This window comes from Equus przewalskii, chromosome 12, assembly GCF_037783145.1.
Source record: "Equus przewalskii isolate Varuska chromosome 12, EquPr2, whole genome shotgun sequence".
Lineage (NCBI taxonomy): Eukaryota > Metazoa > Chordata > Mammalia > Perissodactyla > Equidae > Equus > Equus przewalskii.
Genome location: NC_091842.1, coordinates 2,150,562 through 2,171,447, shown reverse-complemented (window position 1 = coordinate 2,171,447; position 20,886 = coordinate 2,150,562). Strand labels below are relative to the sequence as shown.

At 54.6% G+C, this 20,886-nt stretch overlaps 1 protein-coding gene and 1 long non-coding RNA gene across 43 annotated transcripts in view; one reads left to right on the top strand and one right to left on the bottom strand.

Moving 5' to 3' along the window:
- IQCE (IQ motif containing E) overlaps positions 1-20,886 on the top strand; it is a 45,905-nt gene that overhangs the window by 22,978 nt on the left and 2,041 nt on the right. For 32 of the 42 annotated variants that reach the window (XM_070566191.1, XM_070566180.1, XM_070566178.1 and 29 more), the window contains 9 exons: positions 912-967; positions 2,352-2,551; positions 4,910-5,014; positions 6,382-6,472; positions 10,657-10,824; positions 15,453-15,476; positions 17,872-17,982; positions 18,492-18,613; positions 19,915-20,018. In XM_070566191.1, coding sequence (XP_070422292.1) covers positions 912-967; positions 2,352-2,551; positions 4,910-5,014; positions 6,382-6,472; positions 10,657-10,824; positions 15,453-15,476; positions 17,872-17,982; positions 18,492-18,613; positions 19,915-20,018 — 981 coding nt within the window. Of the gene's footprint in view, positions 1-911; positions 968-2,351; positions 2,552-4,909; positions 5,015-6,381; positions 6,473-10,656; positions 10,825-12,735; positions 12,941-15,452; positions 15,477-17,871; positions 17,983-18,491; positions 18,614-19,914; positions 20,019-20,886 lie in introns of all 42 variants that reach the window. The other 10 variants (XR_011524314.1, XR_011524313.1, XR_011524319.1 and 7 more) reach the window with 3 other exon arrangements.
- On the bottom strand, positions 1,694-7,177 carry LOC139074686 (uncharacterized). Its single transcript, XR_011524320.1, has 3 exons — positions 6,403-7,177; positions 4,045-4,958; positions 1,694-3,456 (listed from the first exon to the last, which is right to left on the bottom strand). It is a non-coding gene; the product is annotated as an uncharacterized lncRNA (long non-coding RNA).

Genomic DNA, 20,886 nt, shown 5'->3' with positions numbered 1-20,886 from the left:
AGGGGTTTGAGCAAAGGTGAGAAGCGTCTGCCTTGTTCTTGGAGACCTTGCTTCTGTGCCCAGTGGACTGTGTAGCAAAGGGGCCTGGAAGACGAAAGCTTTTGTGGTGGCCTCGAGGAGCTGCTGGTGGCCGGGACCAAGTGGTCCCACAGTGGTGAGAGGTTCCAGGTGCGTCTTGGAGATCAGGTGTCGCCTGTGAGAAAAGGGAGGAGACAGGCTCCAAGGTCTTTATCTGAGCAGCTGCAGGGACCGGTGTGGGGAGAGGGGCCAGGGCAAGTCTGTGGTGGGTCACAGATGTCAGGGGGAGGCTGGACGTATCAATAAGTCAGGGCAGGGGCCCCTCGTGGGCAGCAGTGAACACGTGACCCAGGTGAGATTCACATCACCTCGGGAGTGAGCAGAGAAGAGCCAAAGAGGGGACCAAGGGGCTAGGAGGTGACAGGAGTGGCCAGCGAGGCGGCCAGTAGAGCCAGGGGCGCGTGGGGCCTGATAGCCCGGCGAGGGGAGCATGGGACGGAAGGAGCAGGGCGGGTGTGCTGCCGTTCAGGAGGATGAAGACTCGGAGTAAGCTTTAGAGTCGGCAGGGTGAGGTCATGGGCGACCTTGAGAAGAACCATCTTAATGGGCTGGTGGGGCCAAGCCCACCCGGGGTAGAATCTGGACAGCATGTCACACTGAGGCCTCCAGAGACCACTCGTGTTGACGGCTCCGCAGAGGCAGGGAACTGAGGCTCCTTCACTGCGAGAGGCACCCAGATCGCAGGAGCCTGCCAGACGTGGTCTTCCAGCTTTGCTGTGGCTCCACGGGCTGTGCCAGCCTGAGAAGGGGAGGCTCTCAGGCTGGTGGTCCAGGCTGGGGGCTCTGTGGAGGTGGTTGTACAGCGTGTCTTAAAATCCCGTTGCTTCCACTAGGTTACATGGAGTGGAGTAAGCCCCGGCTGCTTCGACGGATCTCGGAGCTGGAAAAAGTGAGTCACACGCCTCTCAGCGTCACCTCCCTCATTCGGGACCTGCCCACGCTTCAGGAGTAGCTGGAGACTTAGAAAGTGGGGACAGAAACAAGGGGCTTTGCTCGTAGGACTGAGGGAGGTCGCACTGAATGTGGGAGCGTGCCCGGCTGCCAGACGGCGCACAGCACAGCTGGCAAGGGAGGCGCCTCGCCGTGCAGACGAGCTGAGAGTCACGGCCTGCCGTCCCTCCTGTCACTGACGGCAAAGCTGTCGCACGACGCAGCGTTGGACTTCCGCGTGTAGCTGTGGGTGGATGCCAATGTAGAGGGACCATAGAGCCTTTCAGAAATCCAGCCGGACGCACACCCGTGGGCTGTTTACAGCCAGTCACTTACCAGACTCTTCTCTCCAAAACTCTGCTTGTCCACACTTCGCCAACCGCAAAGTTGGGGCATTCCCATTTCCTCACCTGCCCCGTGTGAATTTGAAATGGGTAGTCAGTCTGCTTCTGCTGAAGGTGGGTGGAGGTGTCGACTCCTGCTGAGTAGATGGTGAAAAGTTGGGGCTGTCACGTCGTTCGACTGAGCAGAGTGAACCTGGAGGGGACTTTTTTTTTTTTTTAACCAGTAAACCAAATTATTTATTTCTCTTAATTTTTTTAACTCTTGTTAAGTCATATTCATCAATTCCCATGTAGCCCATCTTAAAGTTAATACCAAAAATACTCAAATATAGAGCAACATCTACAGGTTTTAAAATGTGGGATATTATTAATTAACGCTGTCTGACAAATTCAGCGTAATTGAAAATAACCAGTGGAGACATTTTTTAAAAATTAATTTCACATAGGTACAAAGCAGAAAGTTTATCTAAATTGTGGATATTTTAAGCAAAAAGCCCGTTAGGAGAGAAAGGCCTCCAGAGGTGGTCCAGATGCCCTGTGGGGCAGTGCTTTTCCAGTCCCCGTGGGAATCTGAGGGTGCTTGGTGTCTCCTAGCCAGCCAGCTGGCTTGTCATATAAGACCAAAAGCATAGGGTGAAAATTCCAGAAATTCTGGGGAAATAATAGGGTCCGTGAGCAAGAAGTAAAGTAGTTTATGACGTCTCCTCCCCGCACGCCCTTTGCTCTCAGGGTTGTTAGTGGCCCTGCCACGTCCTGCCCCAGCTGGGGTCTGCGCTCTCCTGCTCAAGTGCAAGAGAAGTGTGCTGGGTAGGGTGCTCCTCCACTGCCCGCAGAACCCTGAGGCAGGAGAATCGTCCCCAGGTTTCTCAGGTCACACGGAGCCTTTCCCATCCCCTTGCCTGAGATGAGTTTCCTGTTGGTCAGTGTCTCTTTTCTGGGTTCCATAAACAGAAGGTGAAGTAAGAAATAACATCTAACAGATGCCTATGTTGCCCCCAGAAAATAAGTTTGATGGAAAGCCCAAAGTCTCCCGCTTCGGAAGTGGTCCAGGCAGGCTTCCCGGCTGACTCTTCGTCCAGCTCCACCGTGCACAGGCAGCCGCGATCCGACCGCCACGAGGAGGGCGAGCGTCTCCGGGGGGCCGTGAAAAGTCTGAAGGGCGAGCGGAACGCCCTGCAAAGCCAGCTGCAGGAGAAAGAGTACGTGGGCTGAGGCGTCTCCTGAGGGGCTGCTTTCTGTTGACGTGTACTGTCGCTAGTGTGAACTGGAGAAAGATGCTCAGCTCAGAGTAGTGATTGCAAGTATTTTTATATGATTCTAAGACTTCTTATATTTTGCTTCTGAAATAAAGGCAGCTTTAGTGGTAAAAAGGAGACATTAATTGGCCATATTATGTAATTAAAAGAGTGTAGGGGGCTGCCATTTAAATCTCTTTATGTTGAATTCCAGAGGGATTTCCAAATTCTTTTTTAGAGAAGAATGGACTTTCATTGATTTGTGTAAAATAGGCCATCAATTAGATCTTATGCAGAGTGGTTTAAAGATTCAGTAATATGCTTATGACGTTCCATCTGTATATCAAATAAGACATAAATGCTGTGAAGTATTCAGTGTGGCTCTAAGAATGAAAAGCTAAGCCGCAAGAATTTGCTTATCCACTGTTTGTTCTCCAGTGTCTTGATCTGTAGCCCACTTCGAATGCACCTGTCTCCTTCCCTCACTGTTTATTTGTGGCTTCTCTAGTCGCAGTCCTGTCATGAGTAAGCTAAACCCATGCATTCCTGAGGTGGTGTTTCTCTCTCAGACTTGCTACTCAGAGTGTGGCCTGGGAAGCCAGCAGCCTCAGCATCACCTGGGAGCTGGTTAGAGATGCAGAGCCTCAGGCCCTGCCCACCTGGGAGCTGGTTAGAGAGGCAGAGCCTCAGACCCCGCCCACCTGGGAGCTGGTTAGAGAGGCAGAGCCTCAGGCCCTGCCCACCTGGGAGCTGGTTAGAGAGGCAGAGCCTCAGGCCCCGCCCACCTGGGAGCTGGTTAGAGATGCAGAGCCTCAGGCCCCGCCCACCTGGGAGCTGGTTAGAGAGGCAGAGCCTCAGGCCCCGCCCACCTGGGAGCTGGTTAGAGATGCAGAGCCTCAGACCCCGCCCACCTGGGAGCTGGTTAGAGAGGCAGAGCCTCAGGCCCCGCCCACCTGGGAGCTGGTTAGAGAGGCAGAGCCTCAGGCCCCGCCCACCTGGGAGCTGGTTAGAGAGGCAGAGCCTCAGGCCCCGCCCACCTGGGAGCTGGTTAGAGAGGCAGAGCCTCAGGCCCCGCCCACCTGGGAGCTGGTTAGAGAGGCAGAGCCTCAGACCCCGCCCACCTGGGAGCTGGTTAGAGAGGCAGAGCCTCAGGCCCCGCCCACCTGGGAGCTGGTTAGAGATGCAGAGCCTCAGGCCCCGCCCACCTGGGAGCTGGTTAGAGAGGCAGAGCCTCAGGCCCCGCCCACCTGGGAGCTGGTTAGAGAGGCAGAGCCTCAGGCCCCGCCCACCTGGGAGCTGGTTAGAGATGCAGAGCCTCAGGCCCCGCCCACCTGGGAGCTGGTTAGAGATGCAGAGCCTCAGGCCCCGCCCACCTGGGAGCTGGTTAGAGATGCAGAGCCTCAGGCCCCGCCCACCTGGGAGCTGGTTAGAGAGGCAGAGCCTCAGGCCCCGCCCACCTGGGAGCTGGTTAGAGAGGCAGAGCCTCAGGCGGGCCCAGATCTGAGTCTGAGTCTGCAGCTGAGACCCCCTGGTAGCTCAGGGTGGTGTGGGTCTGAGAAGGCCTCACCAGCTGACTCCTGGCCTCCTCAGTTCTGCTGCCTTCTGTTTATAGCAGAAGGCAAATCCCCTCACACTCCACCGTTCTTTCACCTCCAGTCAAAGTCTACTACAGCATCTACGTGAATTGATAGATTCTTGTAAAAACTAGTATTTCATGAAGAATTTTAAAAATTAGGCTAGTCATTTTGAAGAGTAAGTAAGGTCTGTGATTATCTCTCAATCTATCACATGGCATGGTGATAGTTTCCATTTATTGAGCCCTGACTAGGTGACAGGGACCCTGCTAAACGCAGGGTTTTATCTCCTTCACATGGAGATTAACAGGACCTTGAAACGTTAGGTCACCACACAGTAAGCAGTGGGACTGAGATGCAGGCAGAGGTCTCGTTTTAAAGCCACGTCCTTGGCCACGTGTCACCCGGGTCACCCCCACCCCTACCCCGCGCTGCCATCCGTCCAGGCCTCAGCTCAGGCACACCTCCAATTTCCCGGCCCCGGACAGTCGCTGGCCCCCAGCAGGGGCTCAGTAAACACCTGAAGGAAGGCCCGCCTGGGCGTCGGGACTCGCGGGTCTGTGCTTGGTTCTGTGTAGTTACAAGAAGTGCCTTTCCTTATCCTCTGCCCCTGTCGTCTGTCCACCGTCATAAGCGAGGATGTTGGACTGCGTTGTTTCTCTGAAAGCTCCTCCTGCTGTGCGGCGCTCGGCGTAACTGTGATCTTTTGTTTAATGAACTTGAAATGTCTCTGGTTTTGTATGCTCAGGTTGGAAGTGAAGCAGCTGCTGCAGACAAAGGCTGACTTACAGAAGGAGCTGGGAAACATGAAGGAAGGTGAGAAGGAGAGAAGAGAAAGAGAGGAGGCTTTGAGGTGAGTGAACCGAGAGTCAGAGTGTTTAGGGGACACGCGCAGTCCCACGCTCTTCCTGCCGCCCCTGCTATCCTCCCCTCCGTTCTCAGCAGCCTCTGGAGTGGTCTTTACAGCACTCCAGCCTGACTAAGGCACTCCTCTTGCTGAGATCTTTCAGTGCCTTTTTGTTTCCTTCCGAGTCAAAATCCAAACTCTGGGGAAAGGTTCTTCATAATGAGGCCAGTGTTTGTCTCTCTGGCGTTACGGCCAACTCCTCCGTGTGCATCCTCCACCCCAGCCGTGTCCACTGTGGGCGATCTCAGCCTGCACCCTGGTTCCACACCTCTGCTCCAGACTCAGCCCAGCTGTCAGTTCCCTCCTCGGGATGGTTGCCTCCCGCACTCAACGTCATCCCTTCACAATAGCCAAAAAGTGGAAACCACCCAAACGTCCATCAGCTGAGGAATAGATAAAACACTGAAGTGTATCCATACAAAGGAATGAGGGTCTGACGCTACAACACAGATGGACCTCGGAAACCTTATGCTCAGTGAAGGAAACCAAAGGCAAAGGCCTCCTATCGTGTGGTACTGAAATGTCCAGCGCAGACAAAGCCATAGAGAGAGAAAGACTAGTGGCTGCCACAGGCTAGGGGAGGGGAAATGGGGAGTGACTGACAGGTATGGGGCTGCTTTTTGGGGTGATAGAAATATTCTGGAATTAGGTAGTATTGATGGTTGCACGACATTGTGGATATACCGAAAACTACTTGTTGACTTTAGAATAGTGAATTTTATGTTATATGAATTTCATCACCATTAAAAAAATATCCAAAATAGTAGATTAGAAATCTGAGCAGAAATATTTAGCACTCAGAATAATTAGTAAGACACAAATTACTGAAATGAATGTTATTTTCAGGAAAAGTGTGACTAGGTTTTGTCAGAAGGCTGGAATTAAGGTAAGTCAGAAAGGCAGGTACACAGTGAACATTTCTTTCTACTTTGCCTTTAAAATCTGTAGCAAGGACATAAGTTGTGTTTCCTTCCATTCACATTGCTTGTTGAAAACCCCAAATGAGACCTCACTGCTCGTCATTCAGGCACTCAGTATATTTTCGGTTCTTACCAGGGGCCGGAGTGGCGCTTGGCCCTGGGAACCCCGAGTCCCTGCCCTTGGGGAGCTCCAGGCCAACGAGGCGAGCGGAGACAGCGCTGTCCTGCAGCGGGGTCCCTGGGGCCGTGCCCAGGTGCAGTGGGTGGTGTACCCCACAGTGCTCTGGGCGAGGTGTCCCTGCCGCCTCTGCAGGCTGCCCTCCCTGCTGTCGCATGTGGACGTCTCACAGTGTGATGACCAGTCAGGGGTCATCTTTTCCCTTCCCACTTTAGAGAGGAAATTCAGACACTTACCAAGAAGTTTCAAGAGCTGGTAGAACTCAAGAAAGAAGAGAAAGACGACGTCCCGGAAGTCACTCCTGAGGTATGGTGGGTGTTTTCCGCCTCCCGTTCAGGCATGGTGGCCGCGCAGCCAAGCCGTGCTGGCGCTGATGGTTTACATACCCAAGGTTTTTCCAGACCCCGGCACTCACGGTCCGGTTTCCTTTGATCATCACAGTCGGTTTCTGTGAATTGTGTGTTTTGAATCCCAGAGTTCTGGGCACATCGATTGTCAGTTAACTGACTTTTGGAACTAGTATTCACATCTTGGATATTTAAACTGGTGAGTGAAGATCTTCCCAAAACTTCAAATACACAAAAAGTTTACCCCACGGGGGCTGTCCGTTAGGAGGTGAGGAGGAGTTCGAGAGGGCCTTGGGGGGAAGGGACGGCACGAGTGCTCGGTGAGGACCTCCTGTGCCCGCCCTGTGTGCTGGGGGAATGCGACACTGACACAGGCCTGGCGGGTGGTACTTGCCGTGGCCGGGCGCATCTCGTGCCCTCTGCTCCTGCCTGGGCGTGGCACGGGTTTCGGCGTGGAATGAAACGGCCCCTTCCCTCTGCAGGACCTTGGGCAGCTGAGAGGCAAGTCTAGGCCGACTGTGCTCCTGTCCCTGTCCCCTCGCTCCCTCCATTTATATGGACATGAAGGTGGTCTTTGTGGCCGTGAGGGGTTCCCCTGGCACCTCCCTGGAGGTCCCCACTGGCCCAGTGCTACCTGCACTTGGAATTCTGATGGCTAGAATGCACCTCCTCACTAATCCTTTTTTCCAGTTAATGGATTCTTCAGATGGCAGATAAAGTCTGATATCTGCTAACATGAAAAACAAGTAACAGAAGTATTAAAACCCCGTGGCTGCAGTTTGCTCCACGAGGAGCCTATGCGTGGATGTGTGATAGGTAAAACCAGCTTGGTGTGCGGTGTGTCTGCAACGAGCGCCTGTTAGAGGTGGGGGAGTCTATGCAGCAGCCTCGCTGCGCTCCCTTTTCTGTGACCCTCTTTCTGCTCGAAAAAGATTGGAGTCGCACCTGGGGAATCCACCAGGATGGCGGGTCTTTACCCAGCACACGTTTTAGCCAACAAGTTGTGTGGCTTCAGAAAGCAACGTACTGTTTCTGCTGCGTCTTACTGTAGCAAGTGGCCTGAAGAGGCTGCTGTTGGCGACCAGGAGGAGGGGCCTTGTCAGGCCGCACAGCTGAGGTATCTGCTGATGGTCGAAAATAAAAGAGTTTTGTTTTTAGACTCTGGATTGGCTTCCCTCTTCCAAGGTGGGCTTGTTTAGCTGGAGTCTTAATTTTAAGGCCAGTTCTTTTAGCGTGACACCACGTGTCCTTCAGCTCTAGTACCAGCGGGGAGAAGAGAGGAGCTAAAAGTTAGGGAATTTGGAGGAGCTGAGGAGCACATCTGTAATTACAAGTCGAGACAAACCACAGCACTACCGAGTAGGCAGAAGAAAGGCGGTTTTCATGGTGCATGGTAGCTGGTGCCCGGGCATTGTACAGTGGCCCTGATCGCGCGTGTCCTGCTGGCCGGGCGTGAGGATTGGACAGTGTGAGTCCATCTCAGTCCCCTCGGAGACTGCTTTTGCTGTTCAGTACAGTAACTTTTTGTGTCATCTGTGTGGCTGCATTTCCGTGGCGGTTTGTCCAGTGCTTTGGTTAATGTCCTGAGTCCTGCAGAGTCACTGTCCCAGTGTCTGTGTGACGGTCACTTTTCAGGACCCCCCTGCTTACCAGAATGCCTGCGGTCTGCCCCAGGTGGGTGCGACGCCAGGGCATGGTCCTTGCCCCGCTGACGGCACGGGCATGTCCTGTGGCAGGGCTGTGCTTGTGTGTCTTCTCTAGCCACCACGTCCCTTTTGGGCGTGCAGAGTCTGCCTTCCCAGTGGGGCGCTCACGGGGCACCGGCTGTGACGCATCTACCTCAGGTTGTCCCGACCCCTGGGAGGAACCCGACGTAAGAACATGCAGGTGTTTCTGCTGATATTTAAAGCTTTCTACTCAAAGTCCTATATCCCTTAGGGAGAAAAAATATCTTGCACATCCAACAGGACTGGAAATACTGGCTTTGCGTATGGAATTCATCTGGTTCTCGAAGACTCCTCCCTCTTTTTGGCCTGTCAGGTTTTCTGCAGACCCTCAAAACGGAAGGAAAACAAGTGTGTCCCATTGTCTTATCAGCATGTTGATTTGGAGGCAGAAGAGGTCGTCTTAGCACTGATTTCCTCCTGCTGCACTAACTGGGCACAAATTGAGTCAGGAAATGACCCAGGTGTAGGTGCCTGTCCCATCCGGTCACGCTCACTGACCGCTTGGAAGGGCCTGGTGCGATGCTGCGGGGTCCCCTCCTTGTGTCGAGCACGTTTCCCGCGGAGTTTGCCGCTTTCTCTGTTCATTTCAGGCGTTTGGGACGTGGGTCCTCTGCTAACTCAGTGCCGGGCAGAGAGGCGTGTCAGAGAGAGCCTGAGGAGTCCTTTCTTAGAGAAGTGCGTCCTCAGTCAGCCCTCCCTTCCTCCTGAGGGCAGCCCGAGGAGGTTTGCTTGGTGTCAAAGTTACACTAGGTGTTTATTTTCTCATCTTATACAACCTTGAGATTATGTGTGCAGTAGATGACAGGGACCAATCTTGGATCCCAAGGTTCCTGCCATTCATTCAGGGCGGGCCGGAGGAAGGAAGCCGTGACTGCGCAGGCTCTCAGTCCGCAGGCGGTCACTGCGGCCTTGCCCACGGCTGCACTGGGCCCGTGAGGGGAGACCCAGGCGTGCGTGGTGGCACGGCTCGTGTGTGGAGCGTCTGCAGCTGCTGCAGAGGGTAGAATGGATCTCCACTGACTGCCTGGGAGAGAGGCCTGTGACCGATGGCTTGACAAAACAATCCCTCTTGCCCCAAAGAAGTTCATAGCGTTAATCACCTTTATTAGGAAGAAACATACGTAGAAAAATGTCTGGAAGGATTACCAAAATATGGCTGTTTCTGTGGGGGGGTGGATCACGAGTGCTTTTTTACTTTCTCTTAGTACTGTCTGAATTTTTTGTAAGAAGCATTATTAGCTCTGAGTTTTTGCTGCATGAAGAGCATTTCCATTTTAAAGAAAAAGTAAAAAGGGACGAATTAGGAAGACTCCTGTTCTGATGGGGGCGGCTCTCAGCAAGCGGCTGTGAGCCCTTAGTTGTAGGTTTCAGTGCGGTGATCTGAGTCGTTTTCAACAGTTGCTTCCAGGAATGCGTGTGTATCTCAACATGTGAAGTTCTTTCAGCTGTGTGCCTCGATTGGTTGGAGTAAACGTTCCTTTGTCTTCTCAGAGACTGATTTTACCTGTTTTGCTCACACTGGCATGTGGGGACAGACTGTCTCTCCCCAGTGGGGCAGGTCTGGAGATGTGTTAGGATTGGGGAAGGAGACAGGCCCTCCTCAGGCTAACAGAGCCGGGACGTCGAGGCTGAGCCACGGGAACCTTGGTGGGAAGTAGCGCTGTGAGCAGCCTGACGGGATTGGCGATGACGACGGCCGGCTCGGGGACACCATGGCCTCGTCGGTGGGCGGACCACCTAGGCTGGGTGTCCTGGGCCTGTGATAGCCTGTGATAGAGCTCACCAGGGGAGGATTTTTATCAGATGCCTGTCTCTCCGTGAGGGGTTTCTCCAGCCCTGTGCCTCCACCGAGCTTGAATTTCTGAGAAAAATAGTCAAATATTTTGATTTTTATTGAGAGGTACCCTTGTAGATAATAAATTTGGCCCCTTACGTGGTAGAAATCAGTGTTATTTTGATGGTCACAATAGGAATTCTCGCTTCTTTCTACCTTAAAAACCAAGTTAAAAATCTATTGCCTTTAATCTCAGAAGTCCTGTTTTGGTGACACAGTGTTAGACTAAAAAAGGCCCCCCAGAGGGCAGATGATTCTTGCAGTAATGTACCGATGGTTCTGAGCTTAGGAAGGGTGCGACAGACCCTTGGGCGAGCTGCCTCTTCGACCCTGCAGGACAGTGCTGCCAGATGGCCTCGGACGGCACCTGAAGACCCCCGTGTGGCTCTGTGGCCTGGCTTGTGTGTTGCTTCTCGAGTTTCTGTCATGTGGCGTGCTGAAGCGTGTGGGTTCACTCTGTCCCCTCAGTGAGAGGTCGAGTCTGATAAGTGTAGCCCGAGTCAGGCGGTGGTGTCCTGCCCTTGCCTGACAGCCATCTGCCCTGCCCGACTCAGCCTTCCTTCCTGCCTCGAATTCCCGCAGAGCCAAGAAGAGCCCCAACCTTCCCGTCTAGCCAGCAGCCCCGCTCAGCAGGACGCCGAGCCCCAGGCGAGTGGGGAGGGCTCCCGGGCCCGCTCCCCTGGCTCCGAGGGGAGGAGAGACACCGCTGCCCGGCTCCTGCAGGCCCGCTGGAAGGTGTACAGACACAAGGTGAGGGTCCTGAGCAGAGCCTGCTGCCCGCTCCACCAGCACGGGTGCACGGAGGCCTTCTCCACCTGCGGGAGCCGCTTTGACATGCGGGCTCCGTGCTGCACAGCTGACATGTGGGAAAGTGTAGGCCCAAGTAGACACAGTGGAAGTCATGTCACCTGGGGCGAGGGGAGGCAGAGCAGTGAGGGAGGCTGGGTCCCACTGGGAAGGAGAGGAAGTTTCCCCTTCCAGCTGTCCTTGAAGGAGGAGCTGTTCCATTTGCAGACAGAGAAAGGCAGTGAGTTGTCCAGAAGCCTTCGTTAGATAGATCACTGACCTGTCACACAGCGGCCAGGCGCTGGGTCCCAGGTACAGTGACAGGGTGTGGCCCGACCGTGCCCTGGGAACACCCTGCCCACCCCAAGCATAAGCAGATTGATTGCCGAATCCTCTGTGCAAATTCACACCCAGCAGCAGCCCCTAGTCAGGGGCTCCGTGGGAGCAACCAGCCGGGGTGCAGTCTATGTTATTAGAAATTTCAAAACCTGCCTTGATGGGCTGCTCCTCAGAGGACAGCAGCTGCATGTCACGGGACAGGAAGGCTGTCCACCGAAGTGGGCATGCGTGTCTCAGACCCAGGAGACGGAGGAGCTGCGACAGCACCAGGTTCCTTGTGCTGGGGGAAGTGGGGTGAGGGATGAGGAGCCCCGGGGGGGAGTGGGGTGATGGAGGAGGAGCCAGTGGGGAAGTGGGGTAGAGGAGGAGCCTGGGGGGGAAGTGGGGTGATGGAGGAGGAGCCTGGCGGGAAGTGGGGTGATGGAGGAGGAGCCTGAGGGGGAAGTGGGGTGATGGAGGAGGAGCCCAGGCGGGAGTGGGGTGATGGAGGAGGAGCCCGGGGGGAAGTGGGGTGATGGAGGAGGAGCCCGGGCAGGAAGTGGGTGACAGATGCCCAGGGGATGAAGTGGGGTAACGGAGGAGGAGCCTGGCGGATGAAGTGGGGTGACAGATGAGGAGCCCCGGGGGAAGTGGGGTGACTGGTGAGGAACCCTGGGGGAAAGTGTGGTAATGGGTGAGGATCCCAGGGAGGAAGTGGAGTAACAAGCTGGGGGGCGAGGTGAAGTGAGGTAACAGGCCAGGAGCCCAGGGGATGTTCCCAGTGTTCTCTTGTGGCGGGAGGAATAGAGTTCCTTTCTTTCTTCGTTTCTTTTTTTGGCCAGGATGATTGTCCCTGAGCTCACGTCTGTGCCAGTCTTCCTCTGTTTTATGTGGGATGCCACCACAGCGTGGCTTGACGAGCAGCATGTAGGTCGGCGCCCAGGCTCTGAACCCGTGAAGCCCAGGCTGCTGAAGCAGAGCATGGGGACTCAGCCACTAGGTCACCAGGCGGGCCCCTGGGGTTCCTTTCCTCAGCTCCTGGGGTGGCTCACTGACTTTCAGTCCTTCAAGGACAGTGGGCTCCTCAGAGGAGCGGAGTGCTCTGCAAGAGCTGCTAGTTTTGTGGAACCCAGCACAGGCCTGTTTCCCCGGCTGAACAGACGAGCCAAAGCTGTTCTCTGCTGACCGAGTGTTGTAAGGTCTTAGCTCCCGAGGTTGCCAGTGGAATTTCTTTATCGTTGCTTCTTCTCAACTTTTGTTATGAAAACTTACAAAACTTAGAGAAAAGTTGAAAGAGTCTAGTCTATTCAACAATATGCTATACTAATTCTTGCCCACCACCTCGAGTCAACGACTGTTAACATTTAGCCATATTTCTTCTCTATACATAGCAGTTTTTCCAGAACCACTTGAAAGTGGGTTTTAGACACTATGGAGCTTCAGTGCCTGTCTTCTAAGAATCAGGGTGTTCTCCTACTTAACCACGATACTGTTATCGCACCCAGGAAGTTTAATAACTTCATAGTATCGTCTACTGTCCCTTTCAAATTCCTGCAGATGTCCCAAGATGCCATTTGCAGCCGTCTTTGTCAGGCCAGGCTCCGTCCCAGGTTGGATTTTGACTCAGATCCAGTCAAGGCATCGTATTCGGTTGTAAGGCTCCTTCGTGTGGTTTACTTCAGTCCTCCACAGTCTTTTCTTTGAAAAGACACCTTTTGAAGAGTGCAGGCCAGCGTCCTATGGAACGTCCCGCATCCTGGCTGTGAGTGTTTGCTCGTGGTGTCCTTTAACTTGTTCCTCTGTCCCCTTTATTTCCTGTAAGGGGGCAATTAGGGCTACAGGCCTGATCAGGTTCAGCGTCTTTGGCAAGAATATCTCATGGGTGACACCCTGTATGTGACCTCACTTCAAGACGTGAGAAAGACCAGGTCGTCCTGCGTCTGTGTCTCTGGTTCTGGTCACTGGTTCCTGTCGTGGCTGCCAGCTCTGGCCACTGTAGAGAGACACTGTCCCTCGGTAACTAACCAGTAATCTCCAGAGTGTGAGTCCAGCCCTCTGTGAATGGTCCCCACCACTTTCACCTAATGGCATTAGCATCCTTTACTCATCTCTCCTCAGTTGGCCATCCCAGATGATTGTGGCAGGTTGACTTTGTTCAAATTCCATCCCTGCACTCAATAGTTGGCACTCTTCTTTCTCGGCTGTTCAGCTGGGCATAAACTCCAGGTCCTCCTAACGAGACAGGTAAATACTTAGTTGTTTACCTTCCAGTACCAAGGAAGCATGATTTCAGAGTAAGGACTGTTCTAGCGGTCACTCCCGTGGGGGCAGGTGAGCTTCTCCCTCTGTCTGTGTGAGGGGTGGGAGTATTACTGTGGGCTTCACATTTGTTGCCTATGCACTCTTTTAAAGTTAAGTGCAATCATTATTCTTTCTCGTGTTCATCTGGTCCCGAATTTGGCCACCCTTGGGTCTGGCTCCTGGTTGGCGTGCCCCCATGTTCTGGCACGAGCTGTCGCCTCCCCTGTGCCATCCTCACCCCAGAGCTGGCATCCGCCCTTCCTGAGCAGTGGTTTTGGAGAAGCAACTTATCTGCTTGTGCCCTTCTTTCTCCTCTGCCCTCTCTTCCCATCAGTCCTCTGCTTAATCACGAAGATAACGCATAGAGCACGTGCCGGGAGAGCCCCACGCTGGCCGCTGCTCCCCATCGGGTCATCAGGGCTCCCCCGCTGGCTTCCGCTACTCTCCCCTCAGGAGCTGACGCCTTGGCTCTTGTGAACTGAGTCCTTTCTAAGTTTATTTCAGGATTCTGCCTTTGCAGAACTCGAAACAGTCAAATACACATACGTCTAGTAAGAGAGCTGAGAGTAAAGCGTTTGAAAGGCGGCTTGATTAGAGATCAGGATCCTTGGGCTTTAGTCTGGGGTCTTGTTGGTCTCCACACGGCCGGGGTCAAGGAAGATGCCTGGAACCACGAGGAGGAAGACCAACCTCTCTGGGAGCTCTCGGGCTGTTAGAGTCTTTCCACGGCACGGCTGAAGCTGGGCCTGAGCTGCGAGCTGCCCTTGCCAGCAGCCCTTCAGTGGGCGAGTGCCCTGCGCGCTGTGATTCAGAAAGCCGCTTCTCTGAGTGACAGCGTTCCGTCGTCTCCATCTTTCTCGAGTCACTGCTCTTCTCTACTCTTCAGGCTCCACGGTTGGACTTTCCCTTCCCCAGCCCACCCCATCGGCTGTCTCAGACTGTCTTTCCCACAATCTTCGTTGCCACTTTCCTTAAACCTATATTTCTTTTGCTTCTTTCTTACACCCTGCTGGTCCTTGTACTCTCTTTTTCCTTAATCCCTCAAGGGACAGATCCTTTCCCCACGACAGCTTTGGGCCATGCTCTCTGGTTAATTCTGAAAATCAGCTGGCTGATGTGCATGCCATCTAGTGGTGGTCGTGAGCCACTCAGTGCACATGTACATTCTTGGGCTTTGCTTACATCTATGAAAATACGGATTCTGGGGGCCGGCCTGTGGTGTAGTGGGCAAGTTTGCATGACCCACTTCGGTGGCCCGGAGTTCGCAGGTTCAGATCCCAGGCACAGACCTACACACCGCTCAAGCCACACTGTGGTGGCATCCCACATACAAAGTAGAGGAAGACTGGCACAGATGTTAGTGACAGTAAAGTTAGTAAAAGATTTTTTAAAAATACAGATTCTTGGGGCACATCTGCGATGACTCTGATTCAGCATCTCTCGGGTGCAGCTGACTCAAGTCCCCGGGTGACTGATGACTGGTCAGATTTGGGAGCCAGTGACCCAGACCCCTGAGCAAGGTCCCCTTTGTAACATCGCCAGCAGGCAGTGTCCAGCCATTCTGTGTTCATCCACAGAGACACCGTGTCAGGACAGCTCTGAGTGGGAGGAGGGGCTTTCTCATCAGACTTGGTCCTCCTGAGTTACTTCTCTGCTGCGCAGACCACACCGACACGCCCTCATCTCTAACTGGGCTTCCCCCTGAGGACGTTTGCCATCCAGTGATGGCTGCCTGCTTCCTTGCTGTTGCAGATGCATCTGGCTCGCTCAGCTTAGCCAGGACTGGAGGAGACGGGGGCGCGGAGCCTCCTGGGCTGTGGGCGGTGGGGAAGGGGCTCTTGGTGAGGAGTGTCCTGGGACCCCAACTCCGCTTTCCACCCCTGTTCACTGTGGCAGGGCAGGATCAACGAATGACTGCTGTATTGCAGAAAATTCATCCTCACGTTAATTCTTAATTTATCTCTTTATTTCAGAAAAAAAAGGCTGCTCTGGATGAGGTAAGCAAGGTTTATTTCACCAATTTCAAATTATGTATTTTTACTCTGGAGTGAAATGACTGTGCAGATATTTCAAGAAGCTTCATGAGGTACTTCTTTTCATGAAATCAGACCAGACCCCAACATTAACTTTAAAATACATAAGACATATTAACATCAAATAAATATTTGGGTAATTTCACACTTTCAAAATTCATTCAATCATTCATTCATTCTTTCAACACACTTACTGATCATCAGTTCTATGTGAAGCAACCTGGTGGGCCCTCGGACAGAGAGAGATATTAAGGTAAAGAGTAAACAGGGGCCAGCCTGTGGCCGAGTGGTTAAGTTTGGCACGCTCTGATTCAATGGCCCAGGTTCGCAGGTTTTGATCCTGGATGTGGACCTACACCACTTGTCAGCTGTGCTGTGGCAGTGACCCACATATAAATTGGAGGAAAATTGGCAATAGATATTAGCTTAGGGCTAATCTTCCTCAGCAAAAAAAAAAAAGTAAACAATCACACTTCAGTGTGGAAGGGGTGGTTTGGACCTTGTCCCTGGCACTGTGGAGCTGCTGGTCCTGCTCTGCTTGTGAAGGCCTAGGAAGTCCCCACAGGGGCTGATGTTCGAGCTGGGCCTTGAGAATGAGTAGGAACTCACTGGACTGGGAAGGGAGAGAAAGGGCACTCTCGGCAGAAAGTAGAGTCCTGGGCGTGCAGAAGAGCACGGCTTGCTCGGGAAGCACGTGGGAGTGAGCCTGGAAGTGGAGTCAGAGTGCACAGCAGGACGAGTTGTAAACGAGCTCTCTGCCGTGGCATTTGGAGCAGTGCAGCCGGGAGCCGCCCAGACTACTGCAGTAACCTCCTCGCCGGTCCTCTTGCTTCTCCTCCCTCCCGCGGCCTGTTCCCTACACGGCCACCAGGGTGACTTCCTCTCACACTGGGAACAAAGCCCAAAGCCTAAAGCCGCGGCAGCCACGCTCCGTCCGGAGGCCCCTCTGCACACCCGGAAGCGTCGGGGCTGTTCCTACCTCTGCCCAGACTCTCTCCCTCCAGATGTTTGGTATCTGCCCCTTGCTGTACTCAGGTCTCTGCTGGAACGGGTCCTCCTCAGAAACTCCTTCTCTGAATGCCCCGTACCACCCTTCACTCCCCAGCCCATGTCCCACTTTATTTTCTTCGTAGCATTTAGCTCTTCCTGATATTTTCCTTTGCATTTTTTTAATTACTCGTCTCTCCCATCAGAACGTACGTCCCTGGCGGCAGGGGCCAGCTCTGTCCTTTTGCTGTTCCATCCGCGGTTCCTAGAATGTCCTGGCGGGTGGCAGGTGTTCAGTAAACATTTAGTGAGTGAGCGAATGGACGAACTTGGGCCTCCTCAGGGGGCTGCACGGCGTGTTTATGGACCACCAGCACGTGCTGTCAGCCATGATCTGCCTTCCCCCTCCTGAGACCCCTCCCTAGTCCTCGCCTCCCTTGTCTCAAGTCACGATGGTGAAGGACTTGCTGCACAGGGCCGCTGTGGGGGCAGGTGTGAGTGTGGGCAGTGTGCGGCACGAAGGACGCTGCCCCCTCTGCCAGGCTTCGGTTGGAGTACTGTCAGCGGCCATCCCCCTCCAGCTGGTGGAGCGGCTCTACTGTCCCGCGAGCGTTGTGCACCTTCTGGCTTGGCTGCTAGTCACTGCGCTGGGGGGTGAGGTGCCCTCGAGAACTGGTGCTCTCGCGTCTTCGCTGTGCTTGTTCTTAACCCCACGTTCATGATGTTCCCGTCACCTCACCTTCAAGAAAAAACGAAGACGTGACTGTGATTCTGGACGCGTCTGGACCTCTAAATGCCCCCATGTCAAGACTCAGTGTGCGTGCGTGTCCTTCTCCGCAAACGTTAAGAGAGCTGCTATCTGTGACCAGGGCCAGAGGCAGGGCCCTGGCAAAGTGCCGCCCGCGAGTCCAGAACTCACAGAGCGTCCGCGCGCTTCTCAAGAAGGGCAATTAAGATTAAGGGCACAGGATCAATAATTCCTCCGCGACAGTTTGAGATCACGCTCCCCTGCTTGACTTTAGACGATGTACATGGAAAGTACACGAAGTGGAATAAACTCTCCCAACATTAATTCAAACGACTGTGTAAATCATGGACTAATATTAGCAGCTAAACTTAATAGCACTTAGAGGATTCGTTTGTATTCCAAGACTCAGTTTACTGCGGATCGAGCGTCTGTGCCTTTTTCCCCCAAGAGGGTTGGTTTCTGTCGCTGTAGGAGGTGAGAGAGAGGGCTCTGTTAGATGCTCTGTGGTTATGGTGGCACAGGACGTCGTTTTCTCTGCTCGTAGAGCTCGTCCCCTGGAATCTCCCTTCTGGACCTGCCATCCTCCAGGCAGTGAACGCTCGCTTCTCTCTCTTTCCCTGCTAGGCGGCTACTGTGCTCCAGGCGGCTTTCAGGGGACACCTAGCGCGGGCGAAGCTGCTGTCGAGCAAAGCGTGTGGTTCAGAATCTCCCAGCGTGCCGAGCCTCCCCAGCCAGGTAATCCTCAAAGGGGCCGGACGCAGACCCAGAGCTCCCGTAGCGCCCTCCCCATCGCCTCTGCTCTCACTTCATCAACCGGGGCGGGCACGGGCCTCCCTCAGTCTTCGTGCACACCTTGTCCTGGGGGCGTGCCTTCCTCTCCATCCCGTGGCACGTTCAGGCCAAGCCTTTGGGGGCTGTAGCTTCAGGGGCCACATTGCGTGGAGGTGCTGGGACATCAGGGAGCATGCCCATCTTGCAGTGAGGACGTCAGCTGAAAAGTCTCAGAAAGATACGAGCTTTCTGTGTCAGCCCCTCCTCTGAGAATGACAGACGTTCATCCTAAGAATGTCCAGAGTCTAAGGATTAAGAGCCTTCCGTCAGGAAACGGCTGAGTATATAGCTAGGAGTGATCTGAGAGGGAACCATGCTGTTCTCGGCTCTGAAGTCCAGGCGTGGCCCCTGCCACACCCTGGAAGGGGCCAGAGGTTCTCACAGGTCTCTCCCTCGCTGTCATTATACCACAGAACTCTCCCTTACCCTGCTCTGCGAGCCCCGTCGTCGAGGCCGAGGGTGACCCAGGGCAAGAGGAGGCCATTACCGTCATCCAGTCTGTTTTCCGGGCACACCTGGCACAGGCTAGGCTCAGGTGAGTCCGACTGGCAGGCCCACCTCTGCCCTGTGTCACAGGGCAGTGCTGGACACACACCACGCAGGAGGCTGCCCATCCAGAGCGCAGCCCGTAGCGCCCAGGCGATGGCTGTGGGGGCCAGGACCTTGGCACATTGTCAGAGCAAAAGTTACACCTGTGAAAAACTGCCGCTCCATGCAGGTCGGGCGGGCCACGAGGTCTGTCTGCAGGAAGCAGCCTGTGTGGAACTGTTTCCTCACACTGGGAGAAAACAGACAGGGTTGGATTCCGCGAGGTCCTGGAAACAAGCTGCTGGCTTGTCTTTATGCATTGCTCCTTTTTACAGAAAAATGTGGTGCGATCCCAGTGTTCAGGAAGACGTGGCTATTGCCAGAGCCCTCCTACAGCAGCACACACTTGTTCTAATTAGCGCCCTTCCTGCTAAATCTGCCAGGGGTTGGTCAGGGCTCTTCTAGTTTCAAAAACTCAGAACCCAGGGCCGGCCCCGTGGCCGAGTGGTTGAAATTCCCCGCGCTCTGCCTCGGTGGCCCGGGGTTCGCGGGTCTGGATCCTGGGCGTGGACCTACCCCACTCATCAGCCATGCTGTGGAGGGATCCCACATACAGAATAGAGGAAGCCTGGCACAGATGTTAGCTCAGGGAGGATCTTCCTCACACAAAAACCAAAAAACAAAAACCCATTGGATGGAGAGGAATTTACAGTGAGACTCAGAGAACGCCCCTCCAGGCACAGGGCAGGGCCGCTCCCGCCAGGTGTGGGCCAGCACAGGGGCCAGCTGCTTGGAGACCCAGGCATTCCCCTCCCTCCCCACTAGGCTCGTTCTGCTCTCTCACCACAGACCTCTCTGTTTCTCAGTCTACATGGCAGAAAACCACAGCCAACTGTCACTTTTAAGTCTGCAATTTCTCCTGCAAAAGGAGAGCCAGACCGAGTCAAAATCTCAGGTCCTGATTCCCTGTGACCTGGGATGGGCCTGGGGCTCAGCATAGGTCGGGGGTCCCTCCCTGGTGTGGTCAGTCCTGGCCAGAAGCTGGAGAGCTGCCCGCCTGGTGACCACATCCCCCGGGGATGGGGCCCTGAGAGACAGCTGGGGAGAGGAGGGCGTCTGAGGCCGGGTGCCCCAGGGAGACTGACAGCCCACGCCTGAGGCCCCCTCCTGCAGCCCATGAGGACCTGCACTTGGCCGGTGCGGGCTGCCCTGCTGCTCGCTTCTCTCGGGGAGTTGCCTCCAGCACATGCGTGAGCCGCTGTCAGCCCCAGTCGAGTCAGAGCCAGCTGGTTTCCCTCTCTCTTCCAGTGCTGCCAGCCACAGAGCTGCCACTGCCGCTCCCCCCAGGAGGAGGTCTGCCTTGGCCGCACCCCGCGAACCCTCCTCTCCACCCTGCCCTGCAGCTTCTCCCGGTAATTTCACTGCCTTTTGAATTTTGATGCAAGGGGCAGCTGGCCCTCTGAGCGTTAATGGGGGCTCGTCCCTCCTGTGGCCACCTGCAGACTAAGTCATGCCTTCAGCAGGGAGACGCCTGGCCAAGCCTCCCTGTCACAGTTCCTCTCGGCCCTGGACAAGCCCCAGGGGACTCCCTGGAGCCCGACAGTCCAGTGTGGGCATCGGCGTGTCTCCCGTTACCTGCAGGCCACACCCGGGAGCTTCGTGGCGTCTGTGTCTTTGGTTTTTAATCTCAGCTCTAACTGGAGCTGGGTGGCTTCCCTCCCTTGGGCCAGTGTTTCTCCTGTTGTTTGGTTTTAAGTAAAACTTTCCTTGCATTTCCTTTTCTGCTTCATTAAGGCCAGAAGCAGTCAGTGGAGAAACCCCTGGACCTGGTAGGGGAGCCACACCCCAGTTGTGAGGCCTGGTCCGCACTCTGCCGGACTCCTGACGTGGGGCCCCGGGCAGGGCCCTGCCATTCTCTGGGCCTCCTCATGTGCGAGGTGGAAAATTGGGCGAGACAACTCGAAAGTTGCTTTCAGTCCCCCAAATCTATGACTCTGTGACCGTACTTCAGATCCTCTCTCCCTTCTGCCGTAATTGGGAAGCTTTGTCCACGGCCGCTTGCTTTGACTGTCACCGAATGCCAAGGAGCAGCCGAGAGGCCGTGTTCGGAGGGCTGAGACTGTCGTTAGCCTGAGAAGGGCAGTGTTGAGGTCGGATTTACGAATGTGGCACGCAGGGTCAATGCTGTCGCCACACTTAGCTCACATGGCAGTTTCCAGTGAAGACGTGTCCTTTGCTGAGTCCTTAGGTCGCGAAGATGGAAGCAGAGAGGGACAGGCG